The 17,362-nt window shown below is 39.6% G+C and overlaps 1 protein-coding gene across 1 annotated transcript; it reads right to left on the bottom strand.

Annotated features, from left to right (window-relative positions):
* Nucleotides 1-912: 912 nt before the first annotated feature.
* On the bottom strand, nucleotides 913-16,888 carry LOC140244702 (succinate--CoA ligase [ADP-forming] subunit beta, mitochondrial-like). Its single transcript, XM_072324318.1, has 13 exons — nucleotides 16,808-16,888; nucleotides 14,209-14,377; nucleotides 12,968-13,067; nucleotides 11,971-12,061; nucleotides 11,114-11,185; nucleotides 10,357-10,459; nucleotides 9,342-9,409; nucleotides 8,471-8,570; nucleotides 7,669-7,830; nucleotides 5,745-5,887; nucleotides 5,095-5,215; nucleotides 3,342-3,430; nucleotides 913-2,274 (listed from the first exon to the last, which is right to left on the bottom strand). The coding sequence occupies exons 1-13, from the start codon at nucleotides 16,877-16,879 to the stop codon at nucleotides 2,200-2,202; spliced, it is 1,365 nt and encodes a 454-aa protein (XP_072180419.1). The 5' UTR covers nucleotides 16,880-16,888; the 3' UTR covers nucleotides 913-2,199.
* Between the last annotated feature and the right edge of the window lie 474 nt (nucleotides 16,889-17,362).

Below are 17,362 nucleotides of genomic sequence, written 5' to 3'. Positions count from 1 at the left end.
TGGAAGCATATTTTCAAATTAAGTTTTCTCGAGCAGGCGTAGACAATTTTTTACGCATGAGATGTCATTTGAAAGGAAAAAGAAGGGATATTAAGGCCATGATTTCATTTTTTACAAAAGATTGCCGAAAAAGCCTAAAAACTCATCCAAAGTCGCCATTTGCTCGTGCAAATGAAAATTTAGTAGCATTACATTCTATGTTCTAACTCAGCCATGCATGAATTATGAACAATGAGTTGTGCATCAAATGAAAGAAGAGAAGTAAATCTTTCCATTCATGCATATCTCATAAAACAAATATATGATTATGATCGCACAAAATTGCAATGAAACTCGGTTTCGTTTTTTCTGGGACACGCTGTATAGTATACGCACATCACCTCAGTTGCTGAGACGCGCGGTCTTTGAAGTTTTTGTTGTTGTTTATCAAGTGTCTTTGATTGTTTTTAGAGGTGCTTGAGAGGCGCACACTAATTTTGCATGCGCGCCAAAGAGGTTTTTGATGCGCGCGTTGTAACAACTCGGACCATTACTGCGAGTAGCCACAACGCTACATTGTAGTTTATACAGGCCGCTCCCATATGCATAGTACAACGCTGTACAATCCAGAGGGACAATCAATACAACTCATCCCGCCGTCACGCAAAGCAAGGCCGAGTTATCCCCGAGTCCGAGTCTAGCCTGACCCCGTTCGGGTAAGTTCTGAGACTGAACGTTTTTGGTTAATATTTCCCATTTTCGTCGTTACCCATCGAATATCTTGTTATTACGGCGCTATTCTGCACATTTCCTTGGCATACGTTCACATTTTGGAGCAAAATTTGACAACTTTTGCAGGCGTACCAGAACTTTGTTTGGGCTTTAAGATGTTTTAGGAATGGTATTTTTAAAAAAAGAGATTTTGTCACACACTTCTCATAGATAAACTCATTTTATTCAATCCTCTGTCGTCACCCACAAGGGGGCATTTTGCATATTAAACAGTCGCAACAGCACCATGCTGTGTGCGGCCCCCACATACATTACAACACTGTGGCAGAAAAACAGAGTCGGTCCTATAATAAAGACGTAATGCACAGATTCACTCTCCAACCGGTCTCTCTCATCGATCGTATAAGCCAGTCTTGTTTAAACAGACGGTCTGCCTCAACAGTCTACAGTCCCATGAACCACTGCACGTTATATAATATAATACATATACATACACGATGATACCAACATATATTTCATTCTCGTGTGAAGAAAGCCAGGAGGATGGCAGATTTACCTGCACAGTCACACAACAAAACCCATCTGATGCGTAAAGTCTCCCTCTTTTCCACAGTTATATGGGGATACGATAATTCAATTTATGGATAGGCTGTTTTATACATTTCATTTCAAGGTTTCCATTTCTTCTTTTTCTTTATCATTTTTTGCTCAGAAATAGTGGAAATGGTGGAAATCTTTCTGAGAAACAGATAAATAAAATATCAAATCTCTTCCCCCATACCCTGTGCAAAACTCGGATACATGCTACTCTACAGATTGACACAAAACTTTGTGTTGTGGATTTTCCAGTGGCAATTGGTTCGCAAGCGATTACTTTGATGAAAATATGGCAAGGCTTTCTATGTTTGGCCCTAAGAAGAAATCAAATCATAGACTCAAAGATTCACAGCAGATGCCATGCAGATTTTCTTGGAACTTTTTACAAAACCCATATCAGAAGTCTGCAAGTCATTACTTTGAAATAGATAACAATCATTATCAATTTGAGCAATCTTGAAAGTAGTAGTCATTTTCTTCTGTTAAATACACCCTGTGAGTATGAATTCTCCAATTTTACTCTATAAAGAGAAAAGTTGTTTAAGTTTTCAACCAGAACTTAATTCAGGGCATGTGACGATAAGAGCGAGCACATGGTTCACATATTGGATGTTCAAAGTTGAAAGGGAAGAGGCGTTAAATACTGAAATGAAAAATTGTAGTGACTTCACCAAAACGTAAAATTTCTGAGGGAAACAAAATTTCAGCTAAGTTACAGGACTTGTATTCCAGAGTGGTAAAAAACAATACATGGACATTGCGATTGGGCAGGAAACAATGAAAAGAGTACTCATATAATACACACGTGTTTCCTATGAACTATCTCAAAAGTGAATCAATAAAACATCTGATAATTTTGTGCTTCGCCCGATTTCGTCCTCCTCGTCCTTCTCAAAGAGGGAGCTGGAAGTTGACGTCGACCTGGGCATCCTTGGCCAGGCCAACGATGGTGGAGAGTCTCACGACCTGAGAGGAGGGAGAAAGTGGATTGAAAAATGTTGGATTGGAAGGGAGCAACGATTGATGCAGAATAAGACATGGGCAAGGGATTACCGGGGGTACAGTGTGAGCCTTCTTGAGATTATGGCAACTTGTTGGCTGTGGTCACACTATGCAAAACTACCCTGAGGTAATGATAGTTTACTTTCGAATAACTTCGAGAAGTTTGAGCACAAGGTCACACTGAAGACAAAACTACAAGTAGTTTTAGTGATGCAAAAATACAGAAGTTTTGGTCTTGAACACGTACGCCCCACACAGGCGAACACTCTGTGCCCTCCTTTAGTGTACAAAAATGCACCCTATAAAATCATGTGACAAACCTCTCAAAGTTTCAGCCATGCACAGTCACACTACACAAAACTATGCATAGTTAAGAAGGAAGCCTTACAGGTAACTTCTCAGGAAGTTCGAGGTCACACTGGGTAGTGAAACTAGGTATAGTTTCGCATAGTGGGACTACGGCTATAGTCCTGTTTTCTGCACATATCACCGATTCAACCACTTATCTACAATGAATTTTGATCTGTATCCACACATTCCCAGACAGAAAGGAGTGGAAATGTTTGCTGAATACCCTTAATCTTCTAGTGTTTTCTTCACTGATTGGCACTTATTTGTGGAAACTAACATATTTGTCAATTGTGATGACATGGCCTTCCTTTTGGTTTGAGGCACATCGCTACATCTGAGTGGGTTTGCTAACTATACAACTTATGTCAAATTTAGCTAAAGTATTGAAAGCTCGTAACAGAGCTTGGCAAATAATACAAAGTGGAGTGTTAGATTACCTTGCACTGTGTTAGGAATAACCTCTTCTGGCTTTATGATGAAAACCTTCAATCAATCTTCTAAATGCTACACAATTTTGTGTAAAATAGGGTCCATCTATTGGTCCATCAATTGGTCCATCATTTAACGAGTTAAAACTATACTCGTATTAACATTATAAATGTGCTCATTACAAACAGCAAAAGCATGAGCACAGAGGCTTTGGGCTTTCACAAGATCACACGGTCGGCTGCCTCACTCACCATTTTGGCCGCTTCGTCGAGGTCATCGCAGGCCAAAATTCTGAGGTCACTAGCTGCTATAATCGCCTTGGCTTCGTCCACTTGTGTGCCTGACCAAGATAAACGTGTGTGACAAAGAAGAGTTAGCCAATATGTAGCAATGAATATATTCAGCACAAGTATCAAGCCGATGTGAATGACCCCATGAGTTTGTAAGACCGGTTTGTAAGACCAGTTTGTAAGACCAGTTTGTAAGACCAGCTCGTAAGACCATTTTGTAAGAGCAACAGGTCTGTCACAATGATAGAAATGGCGTATCAACGTATCATCACTGTACCATTCTAAATTGTTTTGTCAAAATTAATGTAGCATATGATCAGCGGGAATGTATCCAAATACCGACAGTGAGTTTTCACAGATTCACAGAGCAGATACTCTCTTGCCTCTTCAATTACATGAAAGAGTTATTTATTCACATCACTGCAGTGACTATAATTGGATTTCTAACACAGTCTTAACATGACACGTGTTAATCCCAAAAGTCTGCATCATAAAGAGAATCTGATGTATACGAATCCTGAGTGCATGCTAAACACAAGTACGTGGCAAGCATTTTCATTTTGGATCGGGGCAAATATGCTTGGTTACATTTCTCATTCTGAATGTAATACTGTAATAACACCACAAATGTTCAGATTAACGCACCCTATTTCATTTTTGGATGAACAAACATCTAGGTACAGTTAAACTCGCCTAAGTCGACGTCGCATATGTCGAATAATCGCGTAAGTCGATAATTTTAAAAAGTCCTGATCTTTCCCCATTGACGTACGTGTATTAATTCACTCACAAGTCGAATTTTGTAAGTCGAATACTCGCCTAAGTCGATGAAATCCCAAGAACACTTTCACGGAAAAACCACTGAATTCACTGTGCCTAAGTCGAATAAGATTTTACTGTGTAATATATCACTGTCATTTATTATTCATTATTTATCACTCATCATTATTTTGTTTGTCAGATGAGTTTGAGGTGACCAAAAAAAAAAAATGATCTAAAATCAAAATTCAAAGCGATCGAATGGGATCGTTTAACTCTCTTCGTATTTGGAGGTCCGCTGGTACAGCCCTGTCAGCTGCCGCGCTACGTACGTACAGCGTTCGTACAGTACACATGCGTTCATTTACATGTACAGTATTGAGCTTGCAGTGTACATGTAGCTTGGCATTTGCAGCGCTGTGCAGTGGAGTGGTATAATGGATGAAGCAGCTGAGTTTTCAAAGCGGAAAGTAGGGGGGAAGTTATGGGCACGGGTAAATCGGAATTGCACCTCTACACGCATTTCAAGCCACGGTATGGTAAACTGGAATCAGTCACTGCTCAAATATCGTTCACATTCACTTCCCCAAGGTTTAACAAGGGTGTAAAGTAATCGGACCTGTGCCAATACTAATGCACTGTCCATGCAAAGTTAGCCGCGGCCCTGCTGGGCGACCCGTGCTGCGGCACACCGCTCCAGCTCTCGGCTCCAGAGTAGACAACATACATGTACATTAAACATACATGTATGTACATTGTACCTGTGGTGAAACTGTAAGTCGATTTTTTTCGACTTACGCACAAGTCGAAAATCGCCTAAGTCGATGTGTTTTGCTCAGTCCCGAGAAGATCGACTTATGCGAGTTTAACTGTATACAGAATGTGTGTGTTGTGGAATAACATACCTTCAGAGTAATGAACTTTTGAAAAAATGAACATCACCCAATATGCTCACCTTGTAACCTGACAACTATGGGCACTTTAAGGTTGAGCTCGTTGGCAGCAGCGATGATTCCCTGTGCGATGACGTCGCACTGCATGATCCCTCCGAAGATATTGACCAGGATGGCTTGAACCTTGACATTGACCACAGCATACAAACAACAAATATCAACCCTCCGCCTACCATGCTGATTCCCTGCCCATAGGTATGTGTGCGGACTTTGTGCCCACTTGACTCATTGGCATATGAAGCATTAGATGGTCAGTTGCAGATGTACTGAATGATAAGCTACTGTAAAGTAAGATATTTTCACGACATGAAATTTTCGCAAATTGGAGTTGACAACCTTTTTCATGACATGAAATTTTCACATACTGCCACTGGCATTCAATACCTACAGTGTAGACAAGAACTTCTGCATGCATTTTAATTTTGCGAATCTCGACTCTCCCGAAATTCACAAAATTACAACGCTGCAAACATTTCTTGCTTTATAGTCGTTCCTACCATTACCTTACAAATCTAATTTGTTTGGAGAACAACGGGCCCATTGCTTGGTAATTTCGACAGCTAGTCCCATACATTGTGTTTTCTGTTAGTGGACAGGAAAACCCTTGCACATGACTACCAGTAGGGTGGACTGGATGAGGAACTCTACTCACCTTGCTGTCTGAAGTGATGAGCTTGAAAGCCTGCTTGACCTGTTCCGCCGTGGCTCCACCGCCGACGTCAAGGAAGTTGGCCGGAGTCCCGCCATGGAGTTTGATGATATCCATCGTGGACATTGCCAGACCAGCACCATTCACTGAGGTTGACAAAAGAAAGGGGGGGGGGGGGGAAAGAACTGGATGGTCAACTCAAGTCACACATCAGATTCACATGGTACTGGTCAGATGTTATTACAAACTCATTCATACCCTTTACACAAACCTAACTCCTAGCTCAAACAAAGATGATGCAAAATCTTAACTCAAGCACAACTATACTGGTTAACAAAGCTGCATGGATTTTGTGACATGCCATATGAAGAACAATATAAAGACTAGAAATGTCGCTTTGGCGACTGGTATGCCTCCGCCATAATGCATGATTTTCCCAATAGGTCTAGATAGTACATGTGGACAATGTGTGACTACATTTTCACAAAATTGGCAAAATATTGAAATGACAAGTTTGTCACAAATGTGTTGAATGTTCACCTTCCTTGACCTAGGTTTAATTGGATGAATAGGAGAGCATGTATCTAGGGATTTAAGGACTGTAACTCGACTTTGACCCATTCATACATGTAGGCATTGAGTAATTTTCAAGGTACAGGTGTGGAGAAAAAGTGCAATTTCTGAATTGAATAGTAAATTGTTACCATTTTCATCTGGCCCTTGACCCTAAAATTCATTTAAGATAATCACTTTCAGGTAGAACATGCATAATATATACTAAGTTTCAAGATAACTTGAGCCACTTCCGAGATATGGAGGAAAAAGTTAGTTCAGCACTTTCACTTGATCTTTGACCTTTTGACCTTTGAGGCAAAAAAAGAAGAAAAAAAAAAACATTCCAGAGAATTTTGATTAGGTTACACATGTATGCATACACCAAGTGTAAAAAAAAAAATAATAACCCTGCTGGCATTGCATGATAGGAGGGAAATAGTAAAATTTTGAAGTGTTGCACTTGACCTTTGACCCTGGCCTTTGACCCCATGAACCCTACATTCTCTAGATAATCACTTCCAGTCAGTATAGGTATATACTATGTTCCATGAAGATACCTTGAACAATTTTCCAAGGTATGCAGAAAAAAAAGAAGTTTTAATATTTTTACTTGACCTTTTGACCTTTGACCTTTGACCTCATGACCCAAACTTTCACCAGAGAATCTTAATTGGGTAATACATGTATACCCTAAGTTTCAAGAAAATATATTCAGGCATTCAATAGATATGGTGGAAATAGTGAAATTTTATGTATTTGACCTTGACCTTTTGACCTTTGACCTTGAGCATGTGCACCCAAAAGTTGATAGGCACAACTTCACCCCCTAATACACATACATGCCAAGTTTCATTAGTATACCTTGTCCACAAAATTCATTACGGACGGACGGAAGGACGGACGGACGGACAACCCGAAAACATAATGCCTCCGGCACCACTTCGTGGCGGAGGCATAAAAATACAAAGAAAATTCTGAACACTTTTTTAGCATAGTGAAAGAGCCCTTGAAAACAAGTTGAGGGAATGTGTACATTTTAGCTTCAAAACAATTTTTGGCTGGAGTTTCTTCATATTACTCAACATCTTTATTCATATGTGACGTCACAAACTGTAATACTCTTCTCATCCAGCAATGACTGCACCAAAATTTTACAAATTCATAACTTTTGAACAGATTGCCTGATTTTCTTCAGACTTTCACTGATGTGTTCTACTAACATTCCTGCATTCACTCAACCCACATGTAAATTTTGGTTTCATCGCCTTTTCAAGCACTAAGCAACAGCAGCCCCTCAATTTCAAAGTCATTTTTTTTCCCCACACCAGTCACCAAACGCTTGTCATGAAGTGACTCCATCCACTCCACTCACCCAGGCAACCGATGTCACCGTCAAGACCGATGTAGTTGAGGTTGTGCTCGGCAGCGATGACCTCCCTCTCATCCTCCTGGGACCAGTCCCTCAGGTCGTGGATCTTCTTCTGGCGGAACGCCGCGTTGTCGTCAAAGTTGATCTTGGCGTCCATGCAGAGGACTGGGAGGTTGGGTAAAATGGGAGGACAGCATCAGCAACGTGAATTGCATACCAAAATTTAAATACTGTAAAACACAATACACATATTTTCGCAGCATGAAATTTTTGTGAATTGGAGCCGACGGCTTTTTTCGCAGCGTGAAATTTCATGAGTTGCCTCTAGCATTCAATGCATATAATAGTGTAGCGAGAATTTTCACATGCATTTTAATTTTGCGAATCTTGGCTCTCACAAAATTAAAATGCACATGAACATTCCTTGTTTTACAGTATCACATTCTTGTGTGGTTACTGTCACATAGTATATATATAGCTGTCTACTTGAATATCACTGTAAATAAAAATGTAGCTAATCGTACACACAACTATTATGAACAAGAAGCGTTAATCAGAGTTCACAAAAATTACTTAACTCAGCTTATTTTGAGTAGAACTAATTTGGGGCCCTCAATTTTACTTTGTTGTATCAAAAATTTTGTTACAATCTTGTTTGTTATAGCAGGATGGCACTATATAACCAATTTGAAGATGTTCAAATGCAAATGTCTGAAAAATATACGTAGTTCTCCTTTAAAGACCATTCTGTGATCTCATTATTAGTAAATCATGGACACTGCTGATGGTCTCGGCAGCTCATTACCATTTCCATTGCTGTCCTCTGTGAGTGGGTTGATCTCTACCATGGTGGCATCGTATTTCATGAAGACATTCTCATACAGGTTGATGAACGTGTCTGCTGCCTGTTGTGAAAAAACAAAAAACACAACTCAACAACGATGATTTACATCTCAAACACATCCCCTACAATGTGCTTCATAAAATCCTTTCCCCCATCTAAAATGACAAGACATAAGCTATGAAGTTCTGGGAACTCTTTGTGCCACAGTTGTGTGCCCAACTCAGTAGACAAATTGCCGACTTGGCAAATTCTGCTCAACACACAACCATGCATGACACAAACCAATTAAAAAATTGCAATATGCAAAAGTAAATTGAAAGCATCATAGCCATAGTTTTGTCATGAAATTTACATCACAGGAATGCTTGCAATTTTCTCTGCAACTGTGCTGCACTGCATTTCCAACATAAACCCTTCTATCAAAAGTTACATGGCTTTGAAAACAATATTTCCCCCAAAGTGCTCAAGCGTTGTGATCTCAAAATAATGTGACACACAGGGGGTTTACACTGTGGCACACAGAGTTACAAGTGTATCCAAAAACTTTGAATGGGGACGAAATGCATGCTGGGTGAGCTGTTTGCACCCTGTAATACAATGTGTGATGCACCAAAAATATAACACGCCATGTAACTGTTTGTTTATTGGATTTAATTTAATGTGATCACTACAGAGGCACATATATGATTAAACAAGCAAGCTGTTTCATCGAAACTTCTCCAATATATGATATGGGATGAAATTCAGCATTGCCAATTTGATAAGAAGAAGATGATAATTTCTAAAGCAAAATTTCCCTAGGGCTTGCTGGGCTAAATCTCCCAAGACTCACCTGTGGAATGGCCTTGTCTGGGAACCCCATGAGTTTAGCTACCTTCTCTGCCTGGGATCTCTGAATACCTGGATGGGACAGATAAGCATATACAGTACCAGCAGAAATGAGAAAAAAAAACAACAACAATACATGACATATCAATCACAGTATGTAAGTCTGTACTAATTATACAGGCTTGTGAGGTACTCAAAATGTGAAGAATATAGCCAATGCATAACATAGCCCTATTTTTTACTTGAATACACTGATATCTTAACAGTATACTTCCTACAGAAATGTCGCTTCCTGCAATGGCATAATTCATTCAAAGATTTCAAACAGAATTGACCATACAAACACAAATTATTGGTAAAACTTCTAAGAATCTCAGTCTACAAAACACATTCTATATTAAAGTGTTTTCTTGTCCTTAACCCTATTGAAGACTAGTCCCTAGTATCCTCAGGCAGGTGTCTATGGAAGATGCATGTTATAGCAAAACCAGCTCATCCTCAACAGGTTAAATACTCAGTAAGCACAAACTTTCTGACAATTTCAAAACACGCTTGTAGTCCCATCTGAACAATGCACATAGTGTGTAAGTGTGTGTGCGTGCATGTGTGTGTGTGCAAGTAAATTTCCCTTTTTCATGTATCTCCAACATTTTATCATATACTGCAAAACAAGGAATGTTCGAGTGCATTTAAATTGCATGAGAGCCAAGATTTGCGAAATTAAAATGCATGTGAAAGTTCTTGTCTACACTATATGCATTGAATGTTATAAGCAACTCGCGAAAATTTCATGCCACAAAGAAGGCCGTTGGCTCCAATTCGCGAAAATTTCATGCCGCACAAAATACTGTGTTTTACAGCAGATTTAAGGAGTTATTTCTCTGGAGATTAAAAGAGCACAAGCGCCTGCAGCCACACACAAATGCATGCTTGACCCCGCACCAGACCAGACAACTCATATTTGCATATTCACCAAGAGGAATTTCCGTCCAACAGAGAAAACAAGCAGATGGTATTACCTTCGATGATGTCAATGGGTTCCTTGATGATTGCATCTGGATTCTCGGCTGCGACATCCTCAATGTTGACACCACCCTGAGAGCTGGCTACTAACACTGGTCCCTGTCGTCATGGCAACAAGAAAGGAACACTATGTCGCCATTGTTTTAAGCTCCTATACCAAATCCCATCTGAACTCTACTACATACATGGGACGACATAACATTTGTGCAGAATGTTCAAAATTTTGTTCGGAATATCACATATTCTGTTCATGCTGAAATGGCGTATGTTGCAGTCACATTTTGGAAGGTCCTTGTACCGAACTGGTTTAATGTTTCTATTCTACTAAAAAAACTAGCCCTGATAATTCTATTTAAAAACCTTCTTTTTCATTGCAACGTTGGACAGTTTAGTTCAGCTACTTACATACTTCTTATCTCTTTTCTACTTTAATATTCGAATGAATTCCTATCCCCCCCCCCCCCCCCCCGCTCATTCTGCACACAATTGAATGCAAAATGTTAGCTTTCCAACATTTATTTTTGTGTGTGTACATATTGTAAGTGCGTTAACCATTAACCCTTACGTAGCATGTAATAGCATACAAAACTTTTTTTTAAGTACAATCATGACTATAGCAAAGTTTGCCTAAGGAATTTCTGTAAGTTCTCCCATAAATCATCCTGTATGTCCACAGGAATACATTTTCCCCCGTAATCAATCATAATTTCTCCTTTCTTTCTTTCTTCTTTTTTTTTTTTATGGGAATCTCACCATAAACGCTCTCTCCATGGTGATGGCAAAGTAGTATTCCCTTCTGACATACATCCTCTCACAGATCAGCACCTAAAGGATATGGCGAGAAATAGATTAAGATAATACTTAATACTTAAAAAACCAACAACACATAAATATGGTGGATTTGCAAGCATGCATTATTTACATGCACTAAATGCATGCAGTGAAAGGGTCATCATAGTAAAACAATGTCCAAATTTAAACACAAAAGAATATTGAACAGATTTAAAGGGACTGCACAGTACTGGTTGAGGGGAAGAGTCAGGTTTATAGCATTTCTAAGTGAGATAATGAGAAACCTCTTATGAAATATGAAAGAGCATGTAATTCTAATAAGGATTCAACGTTTATTTGATGAAAATTGGTTTTCAAATGGCCGAGACATCAAAAAAAGTGATAATAATAAAAGGCGAAAGGCCAAGCCTTTTATTAGGATCTCTTTTGTTTCACAATGTTTTTGGATATCTCCATCATTTCAAAACCGATTTTCATCAAATAGACTTTTGATTCCTCTTACAATTTTATGCTCTTGGACATCTCATAGAGTGGTTTCTGACTATCTCGCAAAACATTAAAAGCTATAATCCTCACCTCAACCAGAACTGTACAGTCCCTTTAATTTTTCTCAAAAGCAAATCAAAATTACACAAAAAACAGATCCTGCAGATACTGTTTCTTGCCACTTTCAAAGCAACTAAAGCCAGTGGATAGAATAGTGAAGCATGCATTGCACTCTTGTGCGATATCAATGTCAATGAAAGAGTTGCATGTCTTCAAGGAAACAGTGCGAAGAAAGAAAGGAAAGTCTGGGGCTATCAGCAGAGTCTACTCACAGAGTTACAGATTCTCCCTGCTTCACCGGTCTGCTTTGTGATCAACTTGTTTCCTATCATCTGGGTGGCCAGTTCCTTGACTTCCTCGGGTCTGGAAAGTGAATGTAAAACAAAATCAACAAAATTCCAAGGCTTCACTCATAAGAGATCAAACAGGAACAAGCTGTAAATTAATCAAAAATAATAATAGTAACAAAAAAAAAATCAACGTTCCACAGTGCTGTCAAAGCAGTATGGAGCATAGTGTTTTTGATCCGGCAGTTGCATTTGGTAAAAGTTGTACCAGGTAATTTCAAGAACTGGTCATCTGAAATGAAGTCAAGCAAATACTTCAGGTAACTCCTACATACGGTTACAGTCCTTTCCGTTCTGCACTAAAAAGTCTGACGACTACAGTTACAAAATAGTGACCTCATCTGTACATCAAGAAAGCACATGATGCGTGCACATTTTTCGAGGATTCAAGCATCGCTGCTTCAGAATCAAAATTCACTTCATCCAATTTCAGCATGTGAGCTTATTGATTTAATTCTTATTTCTGTCAAAACAGCGACTACAAACATGCCAGCAATATTCCATTACCGTCATCTTGAAACAGGCTGCATGACATTAACCCGCTGAGGACAGGTCCCGAGTATACTTGGACATGTGTCTCTGGGAAATGCGTGTTGTAGTAAAATCAGCCAGTCCTCATCGGGTTAAGTGAGTGGTGGGAGATATCAACATACCACAAACTGTTATGAGTTCAAGCACAGCCTTGAGCACGAACTGTATCTTTGTACTCAGTCTACAAAGCACTGTGAACTACATCATCTTTCTCTAGTTGTTATTCATAATTTCAGTTTGCATGGTAACGAATAACATACGGCACTGACGCACCATATTTCACACTGCAAAATCTTTATATAAGATACAGTATGCAAGCTAACGCACAAATACATCAGGTGTCCTGCTCTCATTTTGTGGAGGTGTAGAAACTGTTGACATGAATACTCACGAGTAGGCCAATTTGACACCTCCCTTGAGCCCGCTGGTGAAGGAACCCTTCCCCCTGCCACCGGCTAGAACCTGAGCTTTGACCACCACATCTTCAGAGCCTGTGGTATGTAGGAGCAGGGAGGGTAAGACTTAAAGAGCGAGTTAGACCCATGGAGGGGCGAGGTGGCTCAGTGGCTCACTGGACCAAGTGTGTCTGCCTTCAATATCACAGGTCCTCAGTTCAAGCCTACCCACTGATGTTACTGCTGGCTATACATATGTACATACACACATACCTACCTCAGTTTCACATTTAGAACTGTATGCAATACTACGAGGTTATAGACACTTACCTCTTTGGATGAAATAGCATGTCAAGCTTAGCTGACAATGGTGATCTAAATACTACTGTACTGGTACTTTACTCTCAAGATCATTCTTATTACACAGGCGTGCACACTAACTCATTTTTCTCTACTGGTTGGACCTAACCCTGTTAGACCACTTTTTCTTCTTTGTTTGTTTTTTTTACTGGTCCAAGCCTGAAATATACTGGTTCTATTCTTTTTTTTCCACCCCAAAAATGTTATTTCTTTTTTTTTTACTGGTCATGTTTGACAACTAAATTTGGCAATCCCTGAAAAGTAACTGGCCCGACAGTGATTTTCATCATTCTAAGACCGTCGGACCGGTGCCAGTGTTGAGCATTGCTAATAATAATTATCTCTGTAACATACTCCTTGCTCAGTCCATGTAGGATCTTGCAGTTTGTCACAGTACCTGAATTATATAATGATACAAAATGTAGCAACATGTGATATGACTCCACCTTAAAGGGGTGGTAAAGTTCTGGTCAAGATGGGCATTTAGGTTTTAACTTTTTCTGAGATAATTTGAAACCACTTATATAAAATATTACAAAGCATATGATTCTAAGAGGAATTAAAAGTTTATGTGAAAAAAAAAAATGGTTTTGAAATGGGTGATACACCCAAAAAAAAAGGAAAACAAAGTGGTGCTAATAAAAAGTAGGACCCATCTTTTCTTAGGACCACTTTATTTCTGGATATCTAAACCATTTCAAAACTGATTTTCATCAAATAAACTTTTCATTCCTCTTAGAATCATATGAACTTTGATATTTCGTTCAAGCGTTTTCTAAGTATCCCGCAGAGAGTTAAAACTTGAATCCCCATCTCAACCAGAACTACACCGCCCCTTTAAGAGGGAGCATTATAAAGAGAATTCCTCTCTCCTCACCCAAGCTCTTGGCAATCTCATAAGCCCGCTGTGGCGTCATGGCTACCTCGGCCCTGGGGATGGGAACGCCCGCCTCCTCCAGGAGGTTGTACCCCATGTACTCATGAATGGACAAGTTCCGATGATGCTGGTCACACTGACGGGGAAGAACTGAGGCAGTGTCCAAGACCTAAACGAGATTATCATCATGGAAAAAACAAAATATGTTTAAAACTTCACTGGTTATTGTAGACGGTGACATGACATTTGCTCCTGCACTAGCTGCTCCAGTCTTATATTCTTCAAGGACTTAGGCTTGAGAGTTAGGGTTATGATAGGGTTTAAAGTTTAGTATAATATGAGGATTAGGATTAGGATTATGTTTGTGGGTAGAACTTATGTTTGGCTCTGCGTGCGGATATTTCATGGGTGTAACTGTCACAGGAGCAAATGTCATGGAACCTTACAAACAGACTCATTGTCACATGTATGTTGTATGTTGGACTCCACACAAGTTTAGAGTTTAAAAATAAAGGAGGAGTTACGTTAAACAGATCTCAAATAGAGTACAGTCACATGTTGGTCCATTTATCAGAAAATTACGAATGCTGATAAGGATCAATTGTGAGAATGTATTTCATTTAGATTTTAAAGGACAGCCCAAGTAAATTCAACACTGCACGGTATAACTTTGAGTTTTTGACGTGTTTGGCTCTTGTGTACTTTTGCACCTGTTTGTCGATTGATCTCCAAACATGCACAAACTCACTCTAAATATCCAACAGCCTCGAATATTTGCATCTGAGTGAGATTCAAGTCCAGTAGAAATGGAATTTTCACTGTTTTGACACTTTGACACTTCTCGGAATAATGTCGATCGCAGCAACTCACTGCATTGCAAGGGAGCAGACAGTGCAGCAAGGTGTAAAAAGCATGTTTACGGCATCATGGCAGAGAGCGCCGCAATTGATCTAGATGTAGCTATCTCTTCACCAAGACAAGTTCTTCTATGGTACCTTTAAAAGGATAATAATTTTTTCCGCCGGTCACGGTAGCGATTGATTGAGGATTGGGGTTGTTCGTGTTGTGTGTGTCTCAGGGTGTGTGTGTGTGTGTGTGAATGAAAGAAGATTATGAAATACAAGTGTATGTGGTTATAAGACAAGGGTGAAAGAATATAAAGAGAAGGCTAGGAAAAGGGGGAAAAGGAAATGAAAGAAAATAGATTAAAAAGTTAAACCTGGAAAAAATGAAACGAAAGGTTAACAAAATAGAGAGCACACTAAAAGTTAGTGGAAGGAAAGAAAGAAGAGAAACTTTCATTATAAACGAAAGCAAGGGAGAGATGGATATGTTTGTAAAGAAAAGAGAAAAACAACTAGAATCTACTATAAAGAAAAAAACCTATACACTGAAAGTAAGGAAGCACTTGGTAGAATAAATAGAATGAGAGATGAATCAAATCTGGATGAAAGCAAAGATGAATAGCAACGAAGGAAAGAAAGAATTGACAGGTTGAAAAGAAAACAAAGAAAAGGATTCATCAGAACGACGCATAAGAGAAAAAAAATATCATGAGGATAGAAAGGAAAGACCCTTGTGTACACTGTAGTTGGAGGGGGAAAAACAACCCATGAAGGAAGCAAAGAACAATTGGGCAATTAAATACAAAATCGAGAAAGCTGGACAAGAAGAAAATCACACAGAAATGATTGATAGGTAGGAAGGAGTAATTTAAGAGTAGATTCTACCTGAAAAGGAAGAAGAAAAGACAGAAAAGAAAAAGATACAGGACCGCAGTGGCGGCATATGTTTGCACAGGCGCTCGACCGCTTCATCAAGCTACAACAATGCAATGCAAGAGACTTGGCCGAGGAAAAGGGACAAACAAATTTTAGCTTTTCAACGACACCATAGTACAGTAGATAGAGCCGATGTGTCACTACATTAAGACCAAAATTGACCCTACAAGCATGCACTGAACATATTAATTTCATACTCTGCATGTGTACAGAGCAGCAATTCCAGTGATCAAGATTTTCTGATGATTTTCTGACATTTTTAAACATGTTTATCAAAGTGTTAAAACAAACTTCTAAGTTCTATTCGACTTTGGAGGCTCAGAATCAGATGCAGATGCAAGTGTTTTACTCTAAATTAGTTTACCTAGGACTGGAGGATATTGGACTGTAATTGGAGTTCAATTTAGAAACAGGTGCGAAAGTACACTACTGTCACTAGCTTTGCAATATTTCTTCCAACTGAATGTAAGTGCATCGCACCACCACAGACTGACAGGCAGCATGCATCCAGCAGCATGCAGCATGCAGTGCAGTGCAGCAGCAGGCGGGGCCATTACCGATACCGGCTTGGGGCAGGGCAGGGCAAGGCTTTTGAACACTGCTCCGGTAGATTTCACACCGTAGCTCCGCTCCGTAGACACGGCTGTTGTACGGGCGGCTGCTCAGTGTCTATGACTGTACGCGAGACCGGTCGATGCGCTGGATGGTACTGTTCTGATTTATATCTACAATAGTTTACATCACACCTTGAAAGAACAAAAATTACAAAATGGAGGACATGCAAAACTAGGCGATCAAGCAAAAATGTGTATTATTACCTTGGCATTTCGAGTTGACCCCCTTGCCCTTGGCAAAACGAGCCTTCCGAATTTCCAAATGGAAGCTGCCATTTTGGGTACTTCCACGAAACTGTGTAATGAAAAGCGCCACCTACGCTGTATCTCGTTTACTGGTAGTGTACTAGTACTGTACCACTGATCTCAGAGGGGAGATCAGTGTACTGTACCAATTTCTTTGACTTGATACTACTACTAGTTAGGATCTTTGGTACTACACTGTAGTACCTCGTGTGGTTTAGAACTTACGGTCGGTCAAAGAGATGACAAATTGTGATTACATTATTTTGCTCCGACAGAGAGTTCAGCTGGTCTTACATAGTAGCATACAAACAAAACAAAAAGAATAAATTTGAAACCACCGAACGGACGAGCTAGATCCGCGTGATAGGAAAGTGTTTGTTTGTTTGTTTGTTTGTTTGTTTGTTTGTTTGTTTGTTCATTTTCCATCCGAGAAGATGGCTGGATAGCCCATATTCAGCTATGCTAAGCTGGTCTTCCATGCCGGGGTATGTTGTTTGCAAGGTATATACAGAA

Source organism: Diadema setosum, chromosome 21 (assembly GCF_964275005.1).
Source record: "Diadema setosum chromosome 21, eeDiaSeto1, whole genome shotgun sequence".
In the NCBI taxonomy this organism is placed as follows: Eukaryota; Metazoa; Echinodermata; class Echinoidea; order Diadematoida; family Diadematidae; genus Diadema; species Diadema setosum.
This window is presented reverse-complemented; position numbering and strand designations above follow the sequence as displayed.

Bases quoted from the DNA above. Each gene is read 5' to 3' on its own strand.
- LOC140244702 (XM_072324318.1), bottom strand. From the start codon at position 16,879: ATGGCAGCTTCCATTTGGAAATTCGGAAGGCTCGTTTTGCCAAGGGCA. The intron at 14,378-16,807 runs GTAATAATACAC...AATCTCGTTTAG, and splicing joins GGTCAACTCGAAATGCCAAG to GTCTTGGACACTGCCTCAGT. The intron at 13,068-14,208 runs GTGAGGAGAGAG...TACATACCACAG, and splicing joins TGAGATTGCCAAGAGCTTGG to GCTCTGAAGATGTGGTGGTC.